General features: G+C 43.3%; 1 protein-coding gene across 8 annotated transcripts in view; it reads left to right on the forward strand.

Annotated features, from left to right (window-relative positions):
• Positions 1-21,276, forward strand: part of BCOR (BCL6 corepressor) — an 86,592-nt gene that overhangs the window by 63,792 nt on the left and 1,524 nt on the right. For all 8 annotated transcript variants that reach the window (XM_081004359.1, XM_081004361.1, XM_081004356.1 and 5 more), the window contains 6 exons: positions 969-1,297; positions 1,781-1,918; positions 11,009-11,175; positions 18,772-18,917; positions 20,779-20,856; positions 21,007-21,157. In XM_081004359.1, the coding sequence (XP_080860485.1) occupies positions 969-1,297; positions 1,781-1,918; positions 11,009-11,175; positions 18,772-18,917; positions 20,779-20,856; positions 21,007-21,157 (1,009 nt within the window). The remainder of the gene's footprint in view (positions 1-968; positions 1,298-1,780; positions 1,919-11,008; positions 11,176-18,771; positions 18,918-20,778; positions 20,857-21,006; positions 21,158-21,276) is intronic.

Raw genomic sequence — 21,276 nt, forward strand, 5'->3', positions numbered from 1 at the left:
CCCTTTGGGGTTCTGAAGAAGTTTAGTTCTGATTCCTCTTACCTGAAAATTGTCATGTAAACAAACTCATCATGAACCTCTTTGCTTTCTTTACATTTCCTTCATGTCTTAGGGAATCCTTTTCTCTCTTCAGGCATGGTCAGTAGAATGTTACAAAAGTGGAATGAACATTGAAGCTATGAGAAATGCATTGTTGGTATTTTAGAGAAGCTGAAAAGGTCACTTAGGGTCAATATATCCTGTTTCTGTACACGACATCCTTGCAAAAGGCAACTCTTGAAAGTTAGGTCCTTGCAATGCAGCAAACAGGAGAGACAGCTGCTTAATGGTTAAGAGCCATAGAACACTGAGAAATTGCTGTTTGGATCTATGAATCCCTTTTCAGAATGCTGCAAGAAACAGACCCAATGCTTTCCTCATTTTTGGTGTACAAAGGGAGACTTTTTCAAAGGCAGAAATGGGAATTGGGCACTCAACCAGCGTTTCTGATTATGGAAACCGTTTCTGTGTCCTTTGAATTTTACACTCCACTCTGCTCTACAAAAAGCAAAAATGGGTTTCCTGAGGTGGAAAGGTTTCAGCAGTTCTATACCTGAAAGAGCAGTATATTCCCACTTTGCTAGCATGTCATTACAGGTAAGGAAGCCTCTTCTCTCATCTGCATCCATATAAACAAGTACACTGAGAAGGAGGCCTGATTCATATCTACTTTGCCACGATGCTTAGATGGTGCAGTGCTAGACTGTGTGGTTGTTTACTGTGCTTAGATCTCGGAACAGCAAACTTTGTTTAGCAGATGTACCCACCCATTACAATTACTTTTTATCGCTTATAGTCCAAATGTGGAATTGCTTAATGCAAATGTAAAAGTTTTAAAATAATGTGTCATGTGTTAGGTGTGTGTGTGTGTGTGTTCTCTTTCCTTTCAACACACTATGCAATGTATGATGCCTTTCCTCCCCATTTAGGTATCCCTCCATTCCCAGCATCTCCGCACATGAAGACCCTTTCATCTACAAATATAAACAGCAAAAGGCAAGCCCAGCCAAGCTGTACTCCAGTTTCAAGGTTGGCTGCCAAGCAGCAGAAAATTAAAGAAAACTGGAAGACAGATGTGCTGTGCACAGACGAGGAAGAAGATTTTCAAGCTGCATCCCTGCTGCAGAAACATGGCGACTGTGAGAAGCCACCAGGGAAACGTCAGTGTAAAACAAAACATTTGGCACTGCAGGAAAGGAGAAGGAGGTCATCCCTGACAGGAGATGATGTCACTGATCTCGAAAGTGCTGAGGAGAAGGTATCTTTATTCCAACCCAGTTGTCCCACTAATATTTCAGGTTTGGCTAATATCAGCCACTTTAAACGCTTAGCTTGTTGTCTTATGTAGTGGCCCTTCCAAGCCCTTTCTGTTTACTTTAAAACACATTGTATTGTTCTGCAGTGCTCAATCCACTTTACTCCAGGACACATCTGTGAGGGCTCCTCAGATTCTTTCAGGATTTTGATCTTAAAACTTTTAGAGGGTATAAATCTAGAAGCCGACACTACTACACTTTTAAAAAGAGAGAGAAAGGAAAATGGATTTTCAATGAATTATTAAGGATGGATGGGTGGGGTGTGGAATCCAGTAATGATTTTGACAGGTCATAGTTAATGAGGAGAATCTGGAAGCGACCAGAGGCTCCTTCAGACTGTGACTCTTCACCAGTCAAATCACATGAGCAGGCATTGTACAATCGCCTGCAGCAGCAGAGTCCCTCATTATTGCCTGTCTCTTCAGCCCTCACAGCTGCAGATTGCAAGTGCCCCTCAGGAGACTCCCCCAAGTCGTCCCATGCCGCCAGAAGCCCGAAGGCTTATTGTCAATAAGAATGCTGGAGAAACTCTTCTGCAAAGGGCAGCCCGACTGGGATACGAGGCAAGCATTGTTTCTGAAGTTCACTACTCTGAATTACAATGTGGAAGATGCTTGGTGTCACACATAATTCTAACTGTGCACGTGGTTGGAGTCTCTCTTTGTGTTCCTTCTCAACATGTCGAAATATCTCCAGGCTCTCTGTTCTGTTTCTTTATTCAAGCGTGCAATTAGTATATTTTGTGAGAAGGGCTAGGAAAGAAACAATATAAACCCCTGTAAGTTAATAACCTTGAGCCTGAATAGGCGCCAGTCATTTTCAATAAGAAGTCAGTTCTTGATGTGCTTTGCAGGATGGGGATCGTGAGTAAGTAGTGGGGGATGGGGATAGATACCCCGATACACAGCCAAAGTTAACATATATGCTACATTTCAGGAAGGTTAATTACCGGCACAGCTTTGGCAGTGTGAGAGTGTGGACACGCTTCATTTCAGGGCTGCTTTTGAACTTCACATTTTAATGTTATGAATATATATTTTGTGGTGCATTCCCATATTTGAAAAACAAACTGGCATTTAGAGCTGGTAAATCACTGGGACTTACAGACTTCAGGTGAAAATAGTCATATGTACAAATAGTTTGGAGATCAGACTTATTAGCAAAGCAGCTCTATAGGTGCCTATGTCTTTGGGTTTATTTTCCTTTCTACATTTTTAGACATTGCTTGTAAGAATGCTGCCATCCTTAAAATGCTATATATAGAGAGAGAAAGAGGGCGGGGGATGAGTCCTGACGAATCCTTCTGTTAATTTTGTTTTATGGAAAGGTTTTGTTTACTTCTACCTGTAGCAATAAAATATGAGGTCTTCAAAAGCAGGGGTGTGGACTGGGGAACTGGTGCCCTCCATATGTTGCTGGACTCCAGCTCCCATAAACCGCAGGGATGATGGGAATGACTTGCTTCCAGTGGTGGTTATAGAGCTTAGTCAAGCACAAGTCAATCAGAACTTTACCTGTTCTGATCCTTAATCAAGAAGCAGTCAATTTGCTGTACCCCTTTTCCTTGATGAAAAAGAGAAGAGAATCAGTTCAGTATGTTGAAGCCTGTGTTGAGGGGCTAGATAGCAATGTGGCAACTGAAATACGGGTAGTGGTGATATATTTAACTTCTTGTGTGGTAGGGCAATGTGGCATCTTGTATATGGGAAAAGTCCAGTGATTAAAGTCACAACAGACAATTTCATTCTCCACCGCATCATGGAGCACTTTCTAGTCTTGTTGTGTTGGATGAGTTTCAGTTAGCAAGACTTATGGACATGGACAAGGTGCTTGACTTGGTTTGGGCAACTACTTCTGCTCTTCTTCCTTGATGCTCATGGTTTTTTAAAACGGCACGGTTGACCACATCAGAGAGGTGATTAAAGCCTCCTTGCAAGAGGGGGTGGGCCCCCCACCTGTCAAAAGGAGATAGTGTTAAGACCACTCCTTAAGAAACACTCTGTGGATTCAGAAAATCTAAATAGAAATTGGTCAGTCACTAATGTTTCCTTCTTGGGCAAGGTTCTTGTGGGGTTGCAGGACAGATCTTGGGTATCCTGGGTGAAACCAATCTTTTAGTTCCATTTCAGTTGGGATGTAGGCTTGCTTTGGGTGACCCTGTTAGGAGAGAGACAGAAGAGTGTGTTCCTGTTGCCGCTAATTTATTTCTCAAGGGCTTTTGACACCATTGGTCATTCTATGCTTCTGGAATGACTGTCTGAGCTGGGGTTAGGTAGCACCACTACCAATCTGACTTGGATGGTTGTTTTCAGAGGGTGGCGTGTGCTGGTTTTGACCTATGTGGCTTTGACCTATGTGGCTCAGCACCCCAATTCCTCAAGGGCCTCTTCTTCCCACATGAAGGAACCCAGACCCTACTCTGTGTGACCTCCTGTGGGAGGTGTGGAGGGTGAAAACAGGAGAAGGAGCCTTTTCCATGGTGGCCCCTCTCCCCTGTAAGTGGAGTGCTCTCTCCAGGGAGGCACACCAGTGCCTGTTTCTAGGTACCAGGCAGAGCCATTCTTATTCACCTAGGCCTTGGGATCTTAATTTTAGCAGGGTGTGGTGGATCTGGAGCTGTTTTTATGTATGTTAGTTGTGTCTGCTGAGTGCCGATGGGGTGTGTTGGAACAGAATAGAAAAGGAATGGTTGGCTGACTAGGAGCACTCCCATGCTGCAGCATTTTGTTGCAGGACCCACTTGTCTCTGTAGGATCTATAGGTGTTAGTAGTGGAGACAGTTCTGAACCTCTGTTCTTCAGCCACATTGGGCTTCTGAGGATGGACATTGAGCACGAACAACAAGAGTTCAGCGCCACCTTATTTATATATGTAACAACATTTTACATGAGACGCCCTTGGAAACGTTCTGCTTTTATAGCTACCACATGCCACTGGGAATCTTGCCTCTGACTTTGACGAGGTGTCCCATAGCTTAATTAATTCAAACTGTATTCCACGAGGCTTCAAGGAAAACAAATAAGGACAGTGCTGAAGGCCCTTTCCAGAGTAAACAGCGGCAAATACCAGATTAAAACTCCTCCTGAAACAGCTGTACTGAATGCACAGTTTGACGGGGAAAGGGAGAGGCATTCCTAGGTGGTACTCTCTGTGTCTTGACTTGGAGATATCAGTTACATGTCTCCTTTTCCTTCATCATGTCTGCTCAGGGCCAAACGAGATGTGATTGTTTCAGCTCAGTTTTGTGTATTGAAACACTCTGTAGGAGGAGGATTTTAATAGCAATGTGAGTGTAGTAGGTTGGGTGCCGACTCCACTATGTACCTATTGCTTACCTCTTCATGGACCTTCTCTCCAGAAGCTTTTTGCTTGGTTGTGTTTCAGAGCTTGGCTGTGGGGCTGGGGCGGGCAAGAGATGCGCCGTAATACCCAGATCACCAACTTTCATTAAGGAAAAAAAGAAAAAGAAAGTTTATGGCACTTTTAGAACCCAAGCTGTGAAGCAAAATGTGCAGCCCAATTGTGGAAACTCTAGAGAAGAAACACCCTTGCTTGCTTTTCACTTTTCCACCTTTTATTCTGGTCTTCCCTGGTGGAGAAGGGGTTGCTGCCCTATAGAAAACAATGCGTTTATTCAGGATTCGTGTGTAGCTGTGATTGGGGAATAAAGTGTTGTTGCACTTATTTTGGAGGGATTTTGTGTAGTGCACGTCAACCCTCAAATGTTGTCCAGTGCTATCCTGGTGTGTGCGGTTTATTTTTTTAGAGAGAGATGCAGCTGGCAGGGAGGGATGTGAAATTGATTATAGCAGCAGTGCCATTCATGAAGGGCTAGAGGTGTGTGAAAGGAGCAGGGAAAGAATTGCAGGTTTCAGCATTGAGTGGAAAGATGTTGCCTAGAAGAAAGTCGGATGTATAAATTGAAAAACAACAGAGAAATAGACCTGGAGCCCAATTTTCCCAGAGGCCATATCTACCCAGGTCTCTTTGCCACTACTCAGTCAACAGATCTAGTTTGATGCTAGCTATGTTTTATTTATTTCTTTGGAGTAATAAATTAACACTCTCCCCCCCGCCTCCCGCCCATCACCTTGCAGATGTGTAGGCAGAAGTTAATGGCAGATAAGCCATAGGTGAGGGAAAGTCTCTACTCAACACCTGTACATTGCTTTAAAGTCAGGCATGCACACTCTTTTCTCTCTCTGAGATTTGGACAGTTTACGTGTTTACAACATGCACAACCGTTGTCAGGACTAGATTGGCCCTGCACTGGTGTGCAGCTGGCAACCTTTCAAATGACCTCTCTCATGTGACAGGCATAATCAGCTGAAATGCTGTAGTCCGTAAGACAGCCAGAAAAGTGTCTCAGACCCACAATACAACAAAGTTTTGAGATTTGTTTGTTGACAAACTTGTTTTCTTCATCTCTTAAATATAAATTGACAGGGAATATATTATCTTGAGGGATGTTAAAATAACTTGTTTTTTTGTGGTGGTTTTTGTATGACCTTTCTAGTTTTTTGTTGTTGTTTTTTAAAATAAAATTTCTCACCCAAGTGTGTGCTCTCAACATTTTCCCTCTGTTATTGTACAGGAACATGCTAAAAAAGTCAGTTAATTTGGGAGCGGTGGTGAGGGGTGTGTGTGCATTGTGGATAGGGTTGTAGACAGGAAATCCGAGGTTTTCTTCATGGTTTCCCCAGAGGAATGGGGTTTTGCTGGTAGAATGCATTGCAGGCCTCAGCCTAGGAAAGTCTGTTGGCTGCCATGATACTTTGGCTGCGAGGGATATTTGCTCATAGGCGTTGCGTTTCCAAATGCCCTTCTTATCTGACTGCTTTATAGAAGGACTCCCCCTGGAACATTCCTCTTCTCTTCCCCCTCCCCAATTGAAACACTTCCCAGATGAATTGCGCCCCTCCCTCCTGTTTTCTTTAAGTGATAACCTCTGGTGTTAAAGATATCTCCATAGCAACAAACAGTTTCTTTTCTCCACCCTTCCTGCCTTTCTCCAGGAAGTGGTTCTGCATTGTTTGGAAAACAAGGTCTGTGATGTAAATCACTATGACAGGGCTGGCTGTTGCGTTGTAAAGAGACTTTAGGCACATTATTCTTTCAGTGATTTCCTTTGCTGGCTTGGACGGAGGATGATGCACAGAATGCTCTGCGGATCCGTACTCATGGAACATGGATCTAGAGAGGCAGCCTGCCACACGTACTAAAGCAGCAAATGAGACATGCACACACCCCTCTCACACGCAGACACACACATTAAATAGGATTCCCATTTCTACTAGGCTAGAATGCATCACTTTCTAGCTGTCACGGAAGCATTGAAAATAATTCTGTGCTTTGGTTGGTGGAAACTGAGATGACTTTATAAATAACTATGCATCTTATAAATAACAACACACGGTTGCATGAATATGGCATATGGGCTAGAACTGGCCAGTAGGTGTCATGGTGAATGCAGTTTTAAATTCTCTATATTGGGGTTTCCAACCCTTTTGGGCTCAGGGGCACATTTGGAAAATGTTAGAAACTGCCACGTGATGACAAAATACACGTGTTGCAGAAGAAAAGCTGGTGATACACCAAAACCCGACAAATAACCCACATACTTCCTAAAACAAATAAAACACAAAAAGCTGAGCTCTCCCTCTCCCAAGCAAAATGCTCACAATCCAATGGCAAAACCAGGCAAGGCAATCTGCATCCAAGCAAAAGAAAAATCAGTTCTCTCTCTCTCTCTCTCTCTCTCTCTCTCTCTCTCTGGCGATCACTCATAGCTGAGTAATATTGTCTTCCATAAACACGGTTTTAACAATGAGTCCGTACCACAAACACACAGAGCCCCCTCCAAAAAGCAGATAACCCCAACATACAAACACAAAAGTCAGGTGAAACACACACCAAGAAACAAAAAAAAATTCTGGCAAAGTGCCACCATTTGGAACCCAGAGGCTTTCCTAGTGGAAAGGGAGGTAAAAGAGCCAGGGCAGGGTGGCTTTCCAGTCAGTTTAGCATCACCAATGGTAATGAAGAAGGCTTTTTTTTTTAATAGAAAAAATTAGGAGAGTCGGGTGCAGTGGTGGTCACCAAGTGGGCATCATGGTGCCTGAGGGCATCACAATGGGGAATTGGGGAATTAATGGGCATAGCCAAGGGAGTAAATAAACCAGGTAAATAAATAGAAATACTTAACTAGCCGGCCAATTGCATCACAGAAAATTCTGTTCTGCCCGCCCCCCCAAACATAAAGCCTGCCCCTCTAAAATAAATCCTGGCTACACCCATATTTATATTCATCAATCTTAATTGTTCTACACAAGCTTCTGCAATGTGTTTTTTCCAGGATTCCCAATTTCAGATCCAAACTAGTCATGTGCTATCAGCCACATGTTGTGGAATTCGACAGAGAAGGCTGAGATTTCTATGAATTGAATAAATCATGTTTAAAGAGTTAACGAGGCATTTAATTAATTAACCATAAAACTCTGCATTGTTACATCTCATGGTTAATGACACTGGATGAAATCCACTGGGAACTTCTCTAGTTCTGTGGCAAGAGGCTGAGTGTATGCAGAATGGGTGCCCTCCTTCAGGGATCTTCGTGCAGATTGAATGAATGGGAGTTCAGCAAAGGCATGTGCTCGGGGTTTATGGGGTGGGGTTGGGGGAATGACAACTAGCCCTGACAATTTCTGACGTACGTGTCACTTAAATATAGGCAAATGCTTATTGCCTGTTGATTTAAAACTCAGAATTAGTCCTGAGTTTTCTGTGCTAATGTTTTTTGTTTGAAAGCCAAAACTCTGGATGGTCCACAGCTCAGTGTGGCACAATGCATAGATTGGGCACAGAAAGAGGCCCAGGGTGCATCTAGATAAGGTCTTGCAATCTCAAATGGATCATTTAGAAACTGCAAATGGTTCATTTGCAACCTTAATGAATTTTCCGCAGAAGGGATAAATCCAGCTTAAATGGAGAAAAAGAAGGGCTGAGCAATTAGATGCCAATGACATTGTGTGGCCTCTGTGAATTGCTTGCATGCATGAGCTCCATTGATCCCACAACACTGTCAGTCCCTGGGATTTCCAGGCAATGGATTTGGGGTTGCAAGGCTGAGAAAGAGCTAGTTGTCGAGCTTAGCTCTGTTGCAGAGTCTCTGCCAGCCAGAGTAGATGATGCAAGCTAGCTGGACCAATGGCCTGATTCATTACAAGGCAGTTTCATATGTTTAAAAGCACCCTTTTTTTAGTTCAGTTTAAAATTAAACAAGTGGCAGTTGTTTGTACTAACAAACTGCCCACTCACAGATGATTTGGTACTGTTTCTGCAAGCCAGAAATGGAAGGAAATGTATGAAACAACTTTTCCCAGATTTTTATTTTTTAATTGAATTATATTGCTCATGTCGGTGCTGTTTGGACCAGCAGAGAAAAGCCTGGGTACCAGACTGACAGATTCCATCATGGCTGGCATTGGGGTGGGCAGGGAACACTATCTGGGAGAGCCTTTTAAGTTTTCCCCATTTTGACAAGACAGACCTTGTTCATAGTATGTGGCTGAAGCACTTAGTAATCCTAAAAGTCATATGGCTGGACTTCTTTCTTTAGCTTGGACAGCCAGTTCATTAGATTCCTGCGATCCACTTTAACCTGGTTAGCAAAGGCCTGCTACACGAACAGCTTCATGCTGTATCCTAGCTACCAACTCCTCAGGTCAGGTATGTGAAGAGTGCAGATTACTGTGGGCTTTCCGGCAGATTTGGAACTGCAAGGATAAGTCTGTGGCGCTGGGGAAATGGGCTTCCTGCATTTCACAAAGTGGACTCTAGTCCGTGGAAGCTTATGCCTTAATAAAATAGGCGTCACAATGCTCTTTATTCTCTTTTCTTCTCTCTGCCTTTACTTGAGAACAAAATGGTTAACTGAACTTGTGAAGGGTCCTGCTAAATTGACAGCATTTGTATCGGGTTCCTTTCACAGCACTTTGTCACCTACTGAGGGCCAATAGAACAGGATCTGCTACCCCAGGCCTTTGTTCCAGGTGACTGAAGGATCACAGTCTCATTTTTGCAAAACCGCTTTGGTTCCCCCCCCCCCTTACAGTCATGCAGTATACACATTTTATTTAATAAAAGAACTAATGAAATGTTTCCATGACTGTCAAGAGCTTGGGAAATTTGCCTGTGAGCTTGATTGTGTTATCACTACTGCCAAAGCACTACCTTGGGTTCCATGGTGCAAGAAAGGAAAGATATAAATCCTGGGGTTGGGCTAGATGACCCTTGGGATCCCTCCCAACCCTACATTCCTATGAAAATGTAAGGAGTGTGTATGTGAGACACAAGCACACACTCCCCAAAAATTATCTTGGTCGTTCTTGTTTCCATAAAGGCATCTCAAATCAGTGATAAAAATGTAGACAAAGGCCACAGTATTTAGACTAGTCTACTCCTTACCTTACCTTGGTGGCGCTGTGGTCTAAACCACAGAGCCTAGGGCTTGCTGATCAGAAGGTAGGCGGTTTGAATCCTCGCGACAGGGTGAACTCCCGTTGCTCGGTCCCTGCTCCTGCCCACCTAGCAGTTTGAAAGCTCATCAAAGTGCAAGTAGATAAATAGGTACTGCTCTGACGGGAAGGTAAACGGCGTTTCCGTACACTGCTCTGGTTCGCCAGAAGCAGCTTAATCATGCTGGCCACATGACCCGGAAGCTGTACGCCGGCTCCCTCAGCCAATAAAAAGAGATGAGCGCCGCAACCCCAGAGTCATCCACGACTGGACCTAATGGTCAGGGGTCCCTTTACCTTTACTCCTTACCTTACCTCATGGCAAATTTCCATCTGGCACTGCAATGTGCACAGACCATACCCTGTGTAGTCCAGCATCATGATGTTGTGTTTCTTTGTTCATGCTAGTGGCTGCCATTGGCATGGAGCAGAGGCAGGGAAACTCACAACATGATGGCTGCTCCATGTCTTCATGGTGTTTGTACACATTGTGGCGCTGGGGTGAAACTAGTGACCCCAGGGAGCAGTTGAGGCACAGATAAGTTAAAGTATAGATCAGCTCTAACATTATTTGGAAGGAATTAAGATTTCAGTAGTTAATATACAGGATGCTGCAAAGAGGTTTAGTCAAACAAAAGCAGAAGCTGACCTGTTTTCTTCAGAATCTAAAAGAAGAGAAAGGCTTATGATTATACTTTCAGCGGCTAACAACGTTCCATTCTGCCATAGAGGAAATATTCAGGGTTACAATAGCAGCTGTAAAATGTTGGCATCGCCAAGGCACCCTTCTGTTAGTTTGGAAAGTTACTTGTAGTATGTGAACACCCTACATCACAATCTTAAGTATGTTATTTGCATATTCATTCTGCTCCTGAGACTTGCTTATAAATAAATGGGTTGAGATGCGGAGCTGTTTGGGTTCTCTGAATCTTCCTTTGGGGGCTAGTGGCTTGTTTTGTTTTTCTAAGTTTCGACTTCTTCAACGGGGAGAAGAGCTGTGTGGTTTCTTCCCGTCTTCCTTTTGTTACTCCTTAATAGCCCAATGAGAAGGGTATTCCCAGCATGTTAAAGTAAAGGTATGCATGTCTCCACAGCAACAAACAACATGGTCTGTTTTCTCTTGCTTCTCTTTTCCAGGAAGTGGTTCTGTATTGTTTGGAAAACAAAGTCTGTGATGTAAATCATCGTGACAATGCTGGTTATTGTGCCCTGCATGAGGCCTGCGCCAGAGGCTGGCTGAGCATTGTGCGACATCTCCTAGAATATGGAGCCGATGTGAACTGCAGCGCTCAGGATGGAACTAGGTTAGCAACACTTCAGTTACTAAGAGTAAATGGCCACTGCTTTTGTCCCGCATTAATACACAGCTGGGTTGATGTCACCAATGGCTTTGAAATTATGTTTAAAAGAAATGTCGCTTTTCTCCAACAGTTGAGGCCTGGAGTCTCTCAAACTTCCGGAACTTGCTAATTGCATTCTACTGCATAAAATTTGGTTCCTCAAAAAATGCTGTGTCCTCCTTTTGCAATTTAGGCTGCATATCTATCCACATTTAAATCCTACTGGAAACAATATAGCCTGGTTTTGTGGGAGGTCCAGGTGGCTAGTCACTCACAATTCTTGTTCTGATATTTGAGAAACTATACTGGACAATAACATTCTGCTAAGAATTTCTGATATATTCCTCCCCTCACCCTACCTTGTACGCTTTAATTTTCTGTGTTAATTCTCTTTGTTATGTGCCTAACTCTTTTTCCATTAGGAAACTGTTTGTGGCTATAATTGTTATAGGAATAGGATCTCTTGCAGTTTTACCGAACAATTGAAAGATACTACTTTTTAGTCCTGTTTATATCTTACTTATACTTCTAAATATCTTTTTAAATATCAAACTGGTCAAAAGTGCAAGTAATTTGTACACACACCTTATAATTTAGTGTACAACATTGCTTAATTTTACTCATTCTTAGTGATATGCAGGCAAATCACTTTCTTCAACCTTTTATCCTTCTACCCATGCCCTCTAATGGCGATGTCTTTTTCTAATTATTAAGTCCTTCCTCTTTTTCTTTTTGATTCACTAAACATTTCTGTGCATAATGTTGATAATTGTTGCTTTTAAATAATTGTTGCTTTTAAATTACTGTACTAAGATACAAGATGAAGGGTGCCTTTTGGAGTTCTTCCATTTGAATGTTTTATCATTTACCACCAAACCTGACAGCCCAAGGACATTAAATTAGCATGTCTGTGAGCCAAGAGCTCTTAAGTTATTGGTCTTTGCCTATCAACTTGCAATAGTCAAAAGATTTCAAGAAAACACACACCAAAGATTTAATCTTCGTTAAGGTGGCCTATTACTCTTGAGCACTCTGTCATTATCACCTTATCAGTCTATAGGAACATGCTTCCTGGAAGGAAGAACAGTGAAAGAGGCTTGGACAAGGGGGTCAGCCTCTTTTCTTTGGTCTTAGGCCCACCCCCTGGCCAGCCATCCATTGTCCTCTCTGGCCTAGGGTGGGTCAAAGGCCTGCCCAAGCAGGTGGGTGGCACCCGCCTAGGTGAGCCCCGCTCAGGGCTGCAAACCCCGCCCACCTGTGGGGAAGGGAGGGCGGAAATTGTCCCTTCTCCCCATCTAACTAAATCTCTGAGGCTGGGCAGGCCCCCCCTGTGTGGGGTTTTTTATTGAGCGGGTCAAGCCACTCAGACCTCCTTAGCACCATAAAAAGAAGGTGCTTGTATCTCCTTGAAAACTGGGGATTCGGCAGCCACTTCTTTTCTATAATGTGCAAAGCTCCAGGACCATAATTCAGCGGTAGACAGCACCTGTTTTGCATGCAGAAAGTCTCAGGTTCAACCCCCCGGGTAGGACGGGGAATGTCCTCCTGTCTCAGACCCCAGAGAGCTTCTGCTGGTCATCACATAGACCATACAGAACTAGATAGGCCCAATGGCCTGACTCTGGGTAAGGCGGCGGGTTCTTATGCTTCTACATTAGCACTGTTTCTTAACACCAGCTTCCTGAGCATTTCTTACGTGGCTAAAGGTTGACATACCCTTTCACCTACCAAGCACCAGAATCTCTCATTGCTTAGTGCTAGGGTGCCCTCTACCTGCCCTCCCACGATGTAGGAGCAGCAACCACTGGATTAAGTACACACCCACCACCCTCCTTGCATGGGCCTTCCATTTCCATCCTTTGCTGCCGCATGATGTGCTGTGAAGTGGAGCTCAGCAGATGCATTTGTCTCCCTTTCCTGCTGGACCGGAGAGTCAAATCCGCAATGTTCTGCCTCTACATTTTCCTCTCCCATGTATTTGAACGTGACTTCCATGGCTCCCCACTCCATCACGAAAGTGACACAGGCGACAGCAGGAAGGAAGTGCACATGTATGTCTGGGTTTAACGGTGCTCTTATCAAGGTAGCAGGCGCAGATTCAGAGCCCCCAAGCAGCAATGCAATGGTATTCTGCATTACTGGGGGTTTTTTTTTACCGTAAATCACTGCTTTGCTATGGAAAACCAATGTATGAACCATCCTATGGCAAAGTGAATATGGCATCAGCAGTGCTAGCATTGCATAGAACGAGGTTGTGCAAACTCTGTAATTTGATGTTGACAAGGAAAGGAAATGCAAATTATCAGTGGGCATGTTTGGATTGGGGATCCCAGCAACCACAGAATTTAAAACAGGGGGAGAGGGTACTTTGAGATCTCAGCACAACTCTGTAGAACAGGCTTCCTCAAACTCGGCCCTCCATATGTTTTTTGGCCTACAACTCCCATGATCCCTAGCTAGCAGGACCAGTGGTCAGGGATGCTGGGAATTGTAGTGTCAAAACATCTGGAGGGCCGAGTTTGAGGAAGCCTGCTGTAGAATCCATGCAATGGGACCACTTGGTGCAAACCACATTGCAAGGTTTTGTACGTCCACCAGCTGTGGTATAGAAATCCTGTGTCCATGCGCTGTTTTCAGTGATGAGAGTTTGTCTTCCAAGATTCACATGCCATCCCCACAACAGCTACTCTCCTGGAACTATAGTATTCTGGGAGCTGCCGTCTCCTGAGAATGAGCCTAGCAAGCATAGTATGGTCTCCAGGCTGGCACTTCTCCTCATATTTGTGACTTAAGTGTGTAGCAGTGATGTCTTGCACAGAAAGGCATTGGTATTAGCCTTCAAACAGCTGCTAGTAGTCAGTTTATCTTGACCTATTAAGTCCTCTTTGTCTTGGGCCCAGCAGGCCGATCAAACACTCCTCTCTCTCTCTCTCTCTCTCTCTCTCTCTCTCTCTCTCTCTCTCTCTCGATTTGCCAAAGAGGCCCCACCCTACTAAAAAGCTAATATCATTTCAAGGGGGAATGTCTGTGAAGGAGCAGATCAAGGCTGTCTTCTTTCTTTAGAGACAGGTCTTCCAAGTATGGCTTTTGTTGCACTTCGATTGTTTTTAGATAGTACAAATTCACTCATTCAACAGAGATTATGTACATAAAATGCAATCAGATTCACTCGTTCAACAGAGATTATGTATATAAAATACAATCAGAATCTATCAGGTCCTTGACTGTTCTGAATTTTAAAGAAACAGGAAATAAATTCAGGCTCCTCGCAACAATTTGTCACTGCCCCAAGGAGTGGGCAGAAACACCCTCCCATGTTCCTAGTGAGTCGTGCCTTGTTGTCTGGATAAGCCCCAAAATGGTTGGTGTGTTGAACAGCATGTGTAGGATTGCATCCCAAAATCATCCACATATAGGAGCTGGGAGAAAATCCAGTAGGGTTTTCTGCCCTGTTCCATCTGACGTGCAACTTGATCTGTCCTCTGTAAGTGTCCTTGAGAGTTTTGAGAGTTCTCATCGGATGTCTTTCTATTTATCTGTAATCTTGAACCTTTCGTGCACTTATCAGAGTGGGAAGTGGAAGGACCTCAGCTTCTCATTCCCTACTTTCACAATCCCACTCCCCTTCCGTGCGGTTTTAAAATTTGCTGTTGAGATGCATTTGTTTTTATGAAATTCCTAATTCCCTTCACAGTAACAAATGCATGTGCTTGGAATGAGCTACCATCTCACTCAGATTCACATTGATTTGGCTACACATGCTGAAAAGCCACGACTCATCACGCCAGGCTACTTATGCCTTTCATTTCCCCCAACCTGGTGCCCTCCAGATGTTTTGAATTAAAACTCATTAGCCCCAGCCAGGAGTTGTAGTCCAAAACACATTTGTGGCTGGCAGGACCGGGCTGTGTTGCTTCCAAACACTGCACTTCACTGCCAGTTACTGAGAAGAGGAGAGGCAAGGCGTGTGTGTATGTGTGTGTGGTGTGGGCTGCAACATCAGGAACATCTGCATCCACACCGAGCTCCCCTGCCGCCTTGTCCCTCCCTCTTGCAGCTGCAGCTGCCAAACACATCTGGAGGGGAGCAGGTTTGGCTGCATTTGACCCACTGGCTTCTCCTTCTCTCCTTTCCCATTTCATCAGTGAAATAACCTATTGTTATCAATTCATATATTTGCATACTGCTTAATAGTAAATCAGTTTCTAAGCAGTTTACAAAATAACAAATGACAGCATGTATATATATATATATAACAAACAACGAACCTGGAAAAACTAGTATTCAAAACGACAACACAGTGCCATATAAAACAAAATCTACCCAAAGCAAAAACCCAGCAGCACGTTTTGGAAAAAATCTTAAGTGTTAGGGACTGCTTCCCTCTTCAGCCTCCCTCTTGCCATTTTCACTTTGTGATTGGCAGCTGTGTGTGTTAAGGGTTAGGAAGATGAATGTGATTTTTTAAATGGGCAGTTTTCAAGCAGCTTGTGGGGGGCAGGTCTCACCTTAAAAGTTGGGCATCATAAAAGTGTCTTCAATTCACCCCACGCCACCCCAAGGAACTAGACTTTTTCACAGGAAAGTATACATACTCTACTTACTTACAACTATGTATGACTCGTTTTATATATTGGTATATATTTTTTCTAGGCAATACTCTTCCATTTATTATGCCTCTCATAATTATATTATATTATATTATATTATATTATATTATATTTATTATCCTGTTGCCCTGACCTTCCATGTTAATATCTCTGCACAGCAATCATGATGGCAGATAGATTTAGCCCATTTTCCTTTAAGAGAGGAACATGGCAAAACGCCTTCGTGTTTTTTTCTTACTGTAGATCTGCTGGCTCATGAGCTGACATCCTGTAACAGCTAATATTTATGAGAGGAGCGGGGTGGGACATTGCCACTAGGTTACACCCAACCTAATGTTCTTCAGGGGAAGCCTTGCACTGAGATATTAAAAACCGCCAACCGAATCAAGAGGTCACTTATGTCATGTGAAATATCTTGTCCGGTAAATGGACCAGGGCAATTTAGCTAGTGGTGTGTGTAGAGCTTCATGGGAAGGGCCTAGCTTGATAAACTTGTTTTGGATGCCAGGGGCATGGGAAGTTGTAATTAAAGGTATGGCATCTGAGCATATGCAGAGTGCCTTTCCCTTAGCACCCAGTGACTTCCCTCTCCCACTATATATATTTGGATTCTAGATCAAAAGGTTCAGCTTCCCCACAGCTTAAACTATGGTGAACTGCATCCCACTCGCACAACCATTGCTCAATTTCTGTTTCTGTATGGATATTTAACTTCTCTGCAACCTGATACTGAAGCTGCCCTGTCCTGTTTGATGCCCCAAAAGACCACTGTGCTTCTTTGGTGCTTGGTAGCTGCTGTAGATTAAATGAACCAAAAGATGGTGTTGTGCATGTAATCTCAACCATTAAGAAACTTAAAATGAGTTTACCTAGCTATGTGGTCCAATATTATTTACTTTAGGGTGGCTTTATTATTACTTGCTGGATATATAAAATGTTTGCTAGTATAATCTCTCCCTTGCCCCCTTGCTCCTGTTGTCGCTTTCCATTACTTCTAAGTTTGCTCCCCATTCAGTTTTACGTAGCCTCTTTCCTGTCCTCTGGCTCTCATACACTAAGATGGAGCCTGTCAATGGGGTCAGGAAACCCAGACAACTTGGTTAGCCACTGGTTGGTGTGTGTGTGTGTTAAGAGAGATTGGGTTATGAGGCCTGAAGAGCAGCTGCTTCCTGTGCTGGCTGCCTGCAACAGCTGAGATAGGAAGCAGTTCTTGCAGGTCGTGAGGCTGGTGGGAGGATGAATGAAGCTACAGCCTAGGAAAGGCAGCTGCTGTTGAGAGTGATGTGATCTCTATAGGCAGGGAGCTGGGGAGCGACTGCAGTAGAACCGACTCTGTGTGCCGCAGCCATAATGGGAACTCAGGCCAAGTCTTCCCCCAGATGAATTACCATGAGCACAGCAGGGTCTTTCAGTATCTCCCCCTCTCTTAAGCCTGAGCAGGTGTGCATGCCTTGTGGTCTTGAGGTACTCCTGTTTTCTGTACCAGAAAAAAACCTGCTCTCTCGTTTAAAACTGGGAGAAAGCACTCGCTAGATCAGAGTTGCACAGATTTGCTGGATAGATTTTGCCCTTTCTAGAAGTGGCAAGGACTGGGATTTCTAAAGCGTTCCCCCAGTTCATAGGGGCATCCAGTTTTTGCTTTCGTCGGCCTTGTTTTGCTGGTCACCAATCTAAAGGTTGCAGGCATCTCTCTGTCTCTGAATGGCATGATGCCCATATGCACTTCTGGGGGGAATTTGTGCAAAATACGTGTGTTGCTGCTTCATTGCACTGGTGTAGATGCTTTGCCAGGCCATTAAGGTTGTCTGCTTAGCTCCCTGTGCTGCTGCGTTTGCCTCCTATACAGCAAATGTGTGGAAGACAGTTGTATATTCAGTGCACAGCAGCCCTGAACAATTTGCCATTCCCAAACAAATGCAGCCTCCCCAGCTCTGCATGCTGCCTGCCAATTTCTTCACAATCCCGTTTTTACTATCCTAGGCAAACAGCGAGAGCAGGAATTTTATTGTCTCCCTAGTTGGTGGCTTTCAAAACCTGTGCTGCTCTGCTTATAGCAAATCTGTATATAGCTCATAACTTCCTACTTTCTGTGCATTTGAAGCTTAAGACCTCAGCCCTAAATAAAAGTGTGTGTGTGAAAATCTTAGGAATTATTGTGCATTTAGAGTTGGCACATTATGTTCTGAAATAGCTCAGCTGGTAGAGCATGAGACTCTTAGTTTCAGGGTCATAAGTCTGAGCCCCATGTTAGGCAAAAGATTCCTGCATTGCAAGGGGTTTGACTAGATGACCCTTGTGGTCCCTTCCAACTCTTATGTTTCTATGAATTCAGGAATGTTGCTCTCCTAAGCTAGCTCCAGGTTTTTATGTGCAGGAAGGAGGCTGGCAGTAGAGCCTTCCAGTCCTATTTTGTTATCAGACATATGGGGAAAACTAAGAAAAGTTTTTTTGAGTGTTGAAAGTGTTTCCCCTTGCATTTGTATCATCACAGCCAGCTTCATATCCAAGTCTAACACTGATGATCATGGCCATATGCACACACACACATACACAAATGCACCCTGTACACACATACACCCACACCCACACCTAGACCACCATGCATAGCCCTGTACAACAATTTTATTAAGTGACCTCAAGGTACCAAACATGGAAGCTGAATAGAATTCGGTGGTTGTTAAAAATGGGAGTTTGTTTAAAAGATGAGATTGAAGTTACTTGGTCAAAGTGATCACAGTAGGGATTAATCTCTGATGCCTATCTTTAAGGGAGCATGCCATTTAATATAGTATGTGTATTCATTTGCCATGTAAGCTTTGTTTACTTCCTGAAGTTAACATTTCATTTTAAAATGTTGAGACAAGCAATTAGTAGATGGTCACCCACCATACCTTATGGTACAGTATGTGAATTTGAAACGAAGGTGTCCTTTCCCCCTTCCTGCCCCCAGGCCTGTTCATGATGCTGTGGAAAATGATCACCTGGAAATTGTCCGATTACTACTTTCGTATGGTGCTGATCCAACGCTTGCAACGTACTCTGGTCGAACGATTGTGAAAATGACACACAGCGAACTAATGGAAACGTTTCTAACAGGTGTGCAACACTATTACTTTGTTTCTTTGTTTATGGTAGTCATCGGTCAGACTACTGACCAGGGCAAGACAGTTGAAGCCTATAAAAGCAATTCTGGTATGACTGCAGTGGATACCAATTAGTTTCTGGGTTCAGTTCAAAGTGCTTGTTTTTACTCAAGATCCCAAGTACCCAAATTGCTGCTTCTCTGTGGAGGAACTTACCTGGGCCTGTGTTTGACATTTGAGGCAAACCTCTGAGGGAGGTGTGGAGGGTAGCAGCACGGGAATGGGCCTTTTCATTGGTGGCTCCCTGCTTGTGGAATGCTGTCAGTATCCATTTTTAGATGCTAGGCAAAAACATTTCTATTCACTCAAGCTTTTTGCCTCTTAATATGGAGGGTATTAAGTATATCTCTCTTTTTTGCTCATCTTAGTGGATTGAGTTCATCTGCCACATACATGGTGTGCTCTTTAGGTTTTTATTTCTACTTTGTTTTAATGTTTGCTTTGCGATGTGAGACTCTTTGGGTCATTTTTTGGTGAAAAACGCAACTAATAAATGCAACAGGTAAATAAATAATTTTCTACCAAAGTCGATGACTCATCTTAGGGAACAGCAGTACAAACTCAGGCTGTAAAATTTAGTCCATTAATTGGCTAGTTTAGAACAGAAATACAGGTCTTTTAGGACTTCAGAAGCACTGTTATGGAAACATAACCACTATGTTATATAATAATATGCCATTGGATTTAGGCTGCAACCATCAATACATTTATGAGAGAGCCAGACGCAGGACTGTGCTGTTAGCTGCATTAAAAGATGCAATATCAACAGCTTGGTCTTGCTAGCAGGTCAAAGGGTCTTTCCCACCCATCTGGCAAAAGTGGTGAGGGTAAAATTACAATCCTTTGGGGCTCTGGTGGGATGAAATGCAAAATTCAGGGGAGTTTACAGCAAGAAGGCAGAGATTTACTATGGTCCATATGCTTCTTTTCCTTCCTGCCTATCAAAGCTTCATGCAGTTGGGAGTATTTGAACCATTTTCTACAGAGCAGCCCAGCTCACTGTAATAGGCTTTGTTTCCTTTCCTTTTTTTAAAAATAAAATAAAATCCTGCCTATTTAAAAATGTTACTTCCAAGGGTTACTTTTGAGGCAGTTAAGAATTAAAACAAAACAAAATAATAAAACCTAATCAAAACCAGCAATAATAAATAAATAAATAACAAGCAGTATAAAATCAAAGAAAAGCAGGCCTGGAGCAATAAAACAAGGTACAAGCAGAAGGAATTGATACTCTGAAAGGTCAAATCAGATGCTGTTCAAAAGCCTAAGGAACATGACTTGATATTGCCTGGTACCTAAAAGATAATAAGGAAGATGTTAAGCACATGTGCTGGGGAGGGACTTGCAAAGTTTGGGCACAGCCACTGAAAAGGTCCCCTCTCTGGTAGCTACTCCTCTAACCTCAGAATAATGTAGGGATGTCTGGAAAAGTGTCTCTGAGGCTGGGTGAGTTCATATAGAGCACATGTAATCTATAGCAAGATTAATCTAAGGTCATTGTAGCCTCTGTGTTCAGAGGCTGTTATAGGAATGTGCCAAATGAGAATGCCGAGGACAGGAATGGAAAAGGACAGAAGAGATAAGTAGGTGGAAACAGGAGAAGGGTTTTAGAAAGGAAGTAAGATGAGAGATAGTGTCTCATTTGGGCATCTGTAGTGGTCTGATCAATAAAACAGATCACATTGTATTCGAGAGCTTTGCAAAAGCAAAACTTCTTAGAGTATGAATATTGTGACGCTTTATGACAAGATTGTCTGCAAAACTTGCCGACATTTTGTTTTGACTAAATTTGTTGTTATTGTTGCTGCCCCTAGAGTACTTAACTGACCTGCAAGGTCGAAGTGTCGATGACCCTGGCTTGTCCTGGGACTTCTATGGCAGCTCTGTGTGCGGTGAGCAAACATTCCTTTTTTGTATTATGCATGGGGTTTTTTGTGTGGGTGGGTGTATAGGAGGTGCAGGTGGAAAGCCACGCAAGATGCACATTTTACTGTATGTTTCACGCTGGTTCTCATTTCTTTTTTTCTTTTTCTTTTAAATAGAGCCAAAGGGGGAAACAGGTTTTGACATCCTATCTAATCCACCTGGCTCAAGTGATGAGGATGAAGATGGTCTTAGTGACATCTTTGAGTTTGAATTTTCAGATGTACCTCTGTTGCCATGCTATAACATCCAAGTGTCTCTTTCTCAAGGGTAAGGAAATGGAGATGGTATAAATATTTGAGGTAGTTGTGAAGTCTTGTAATTTTCATGTAGCCTCTCCAAATGGGCTTTGTGATTCTTTTGTCATTGGTTTTGGTGGAAATGGGCTT

The sequence above is a fragment of the Podarcis pityusensis genome (assembly GCF_964106645.2).
Source record: "Podarcis pityusensis genome assembly, chromosome: 4".
Lineage (NCBI taxonomy): Eukaryota > Metazoa > Chordata > Lepidosauria > Squamata > Lacertidae > Podarcis > Podarcis pityusensis.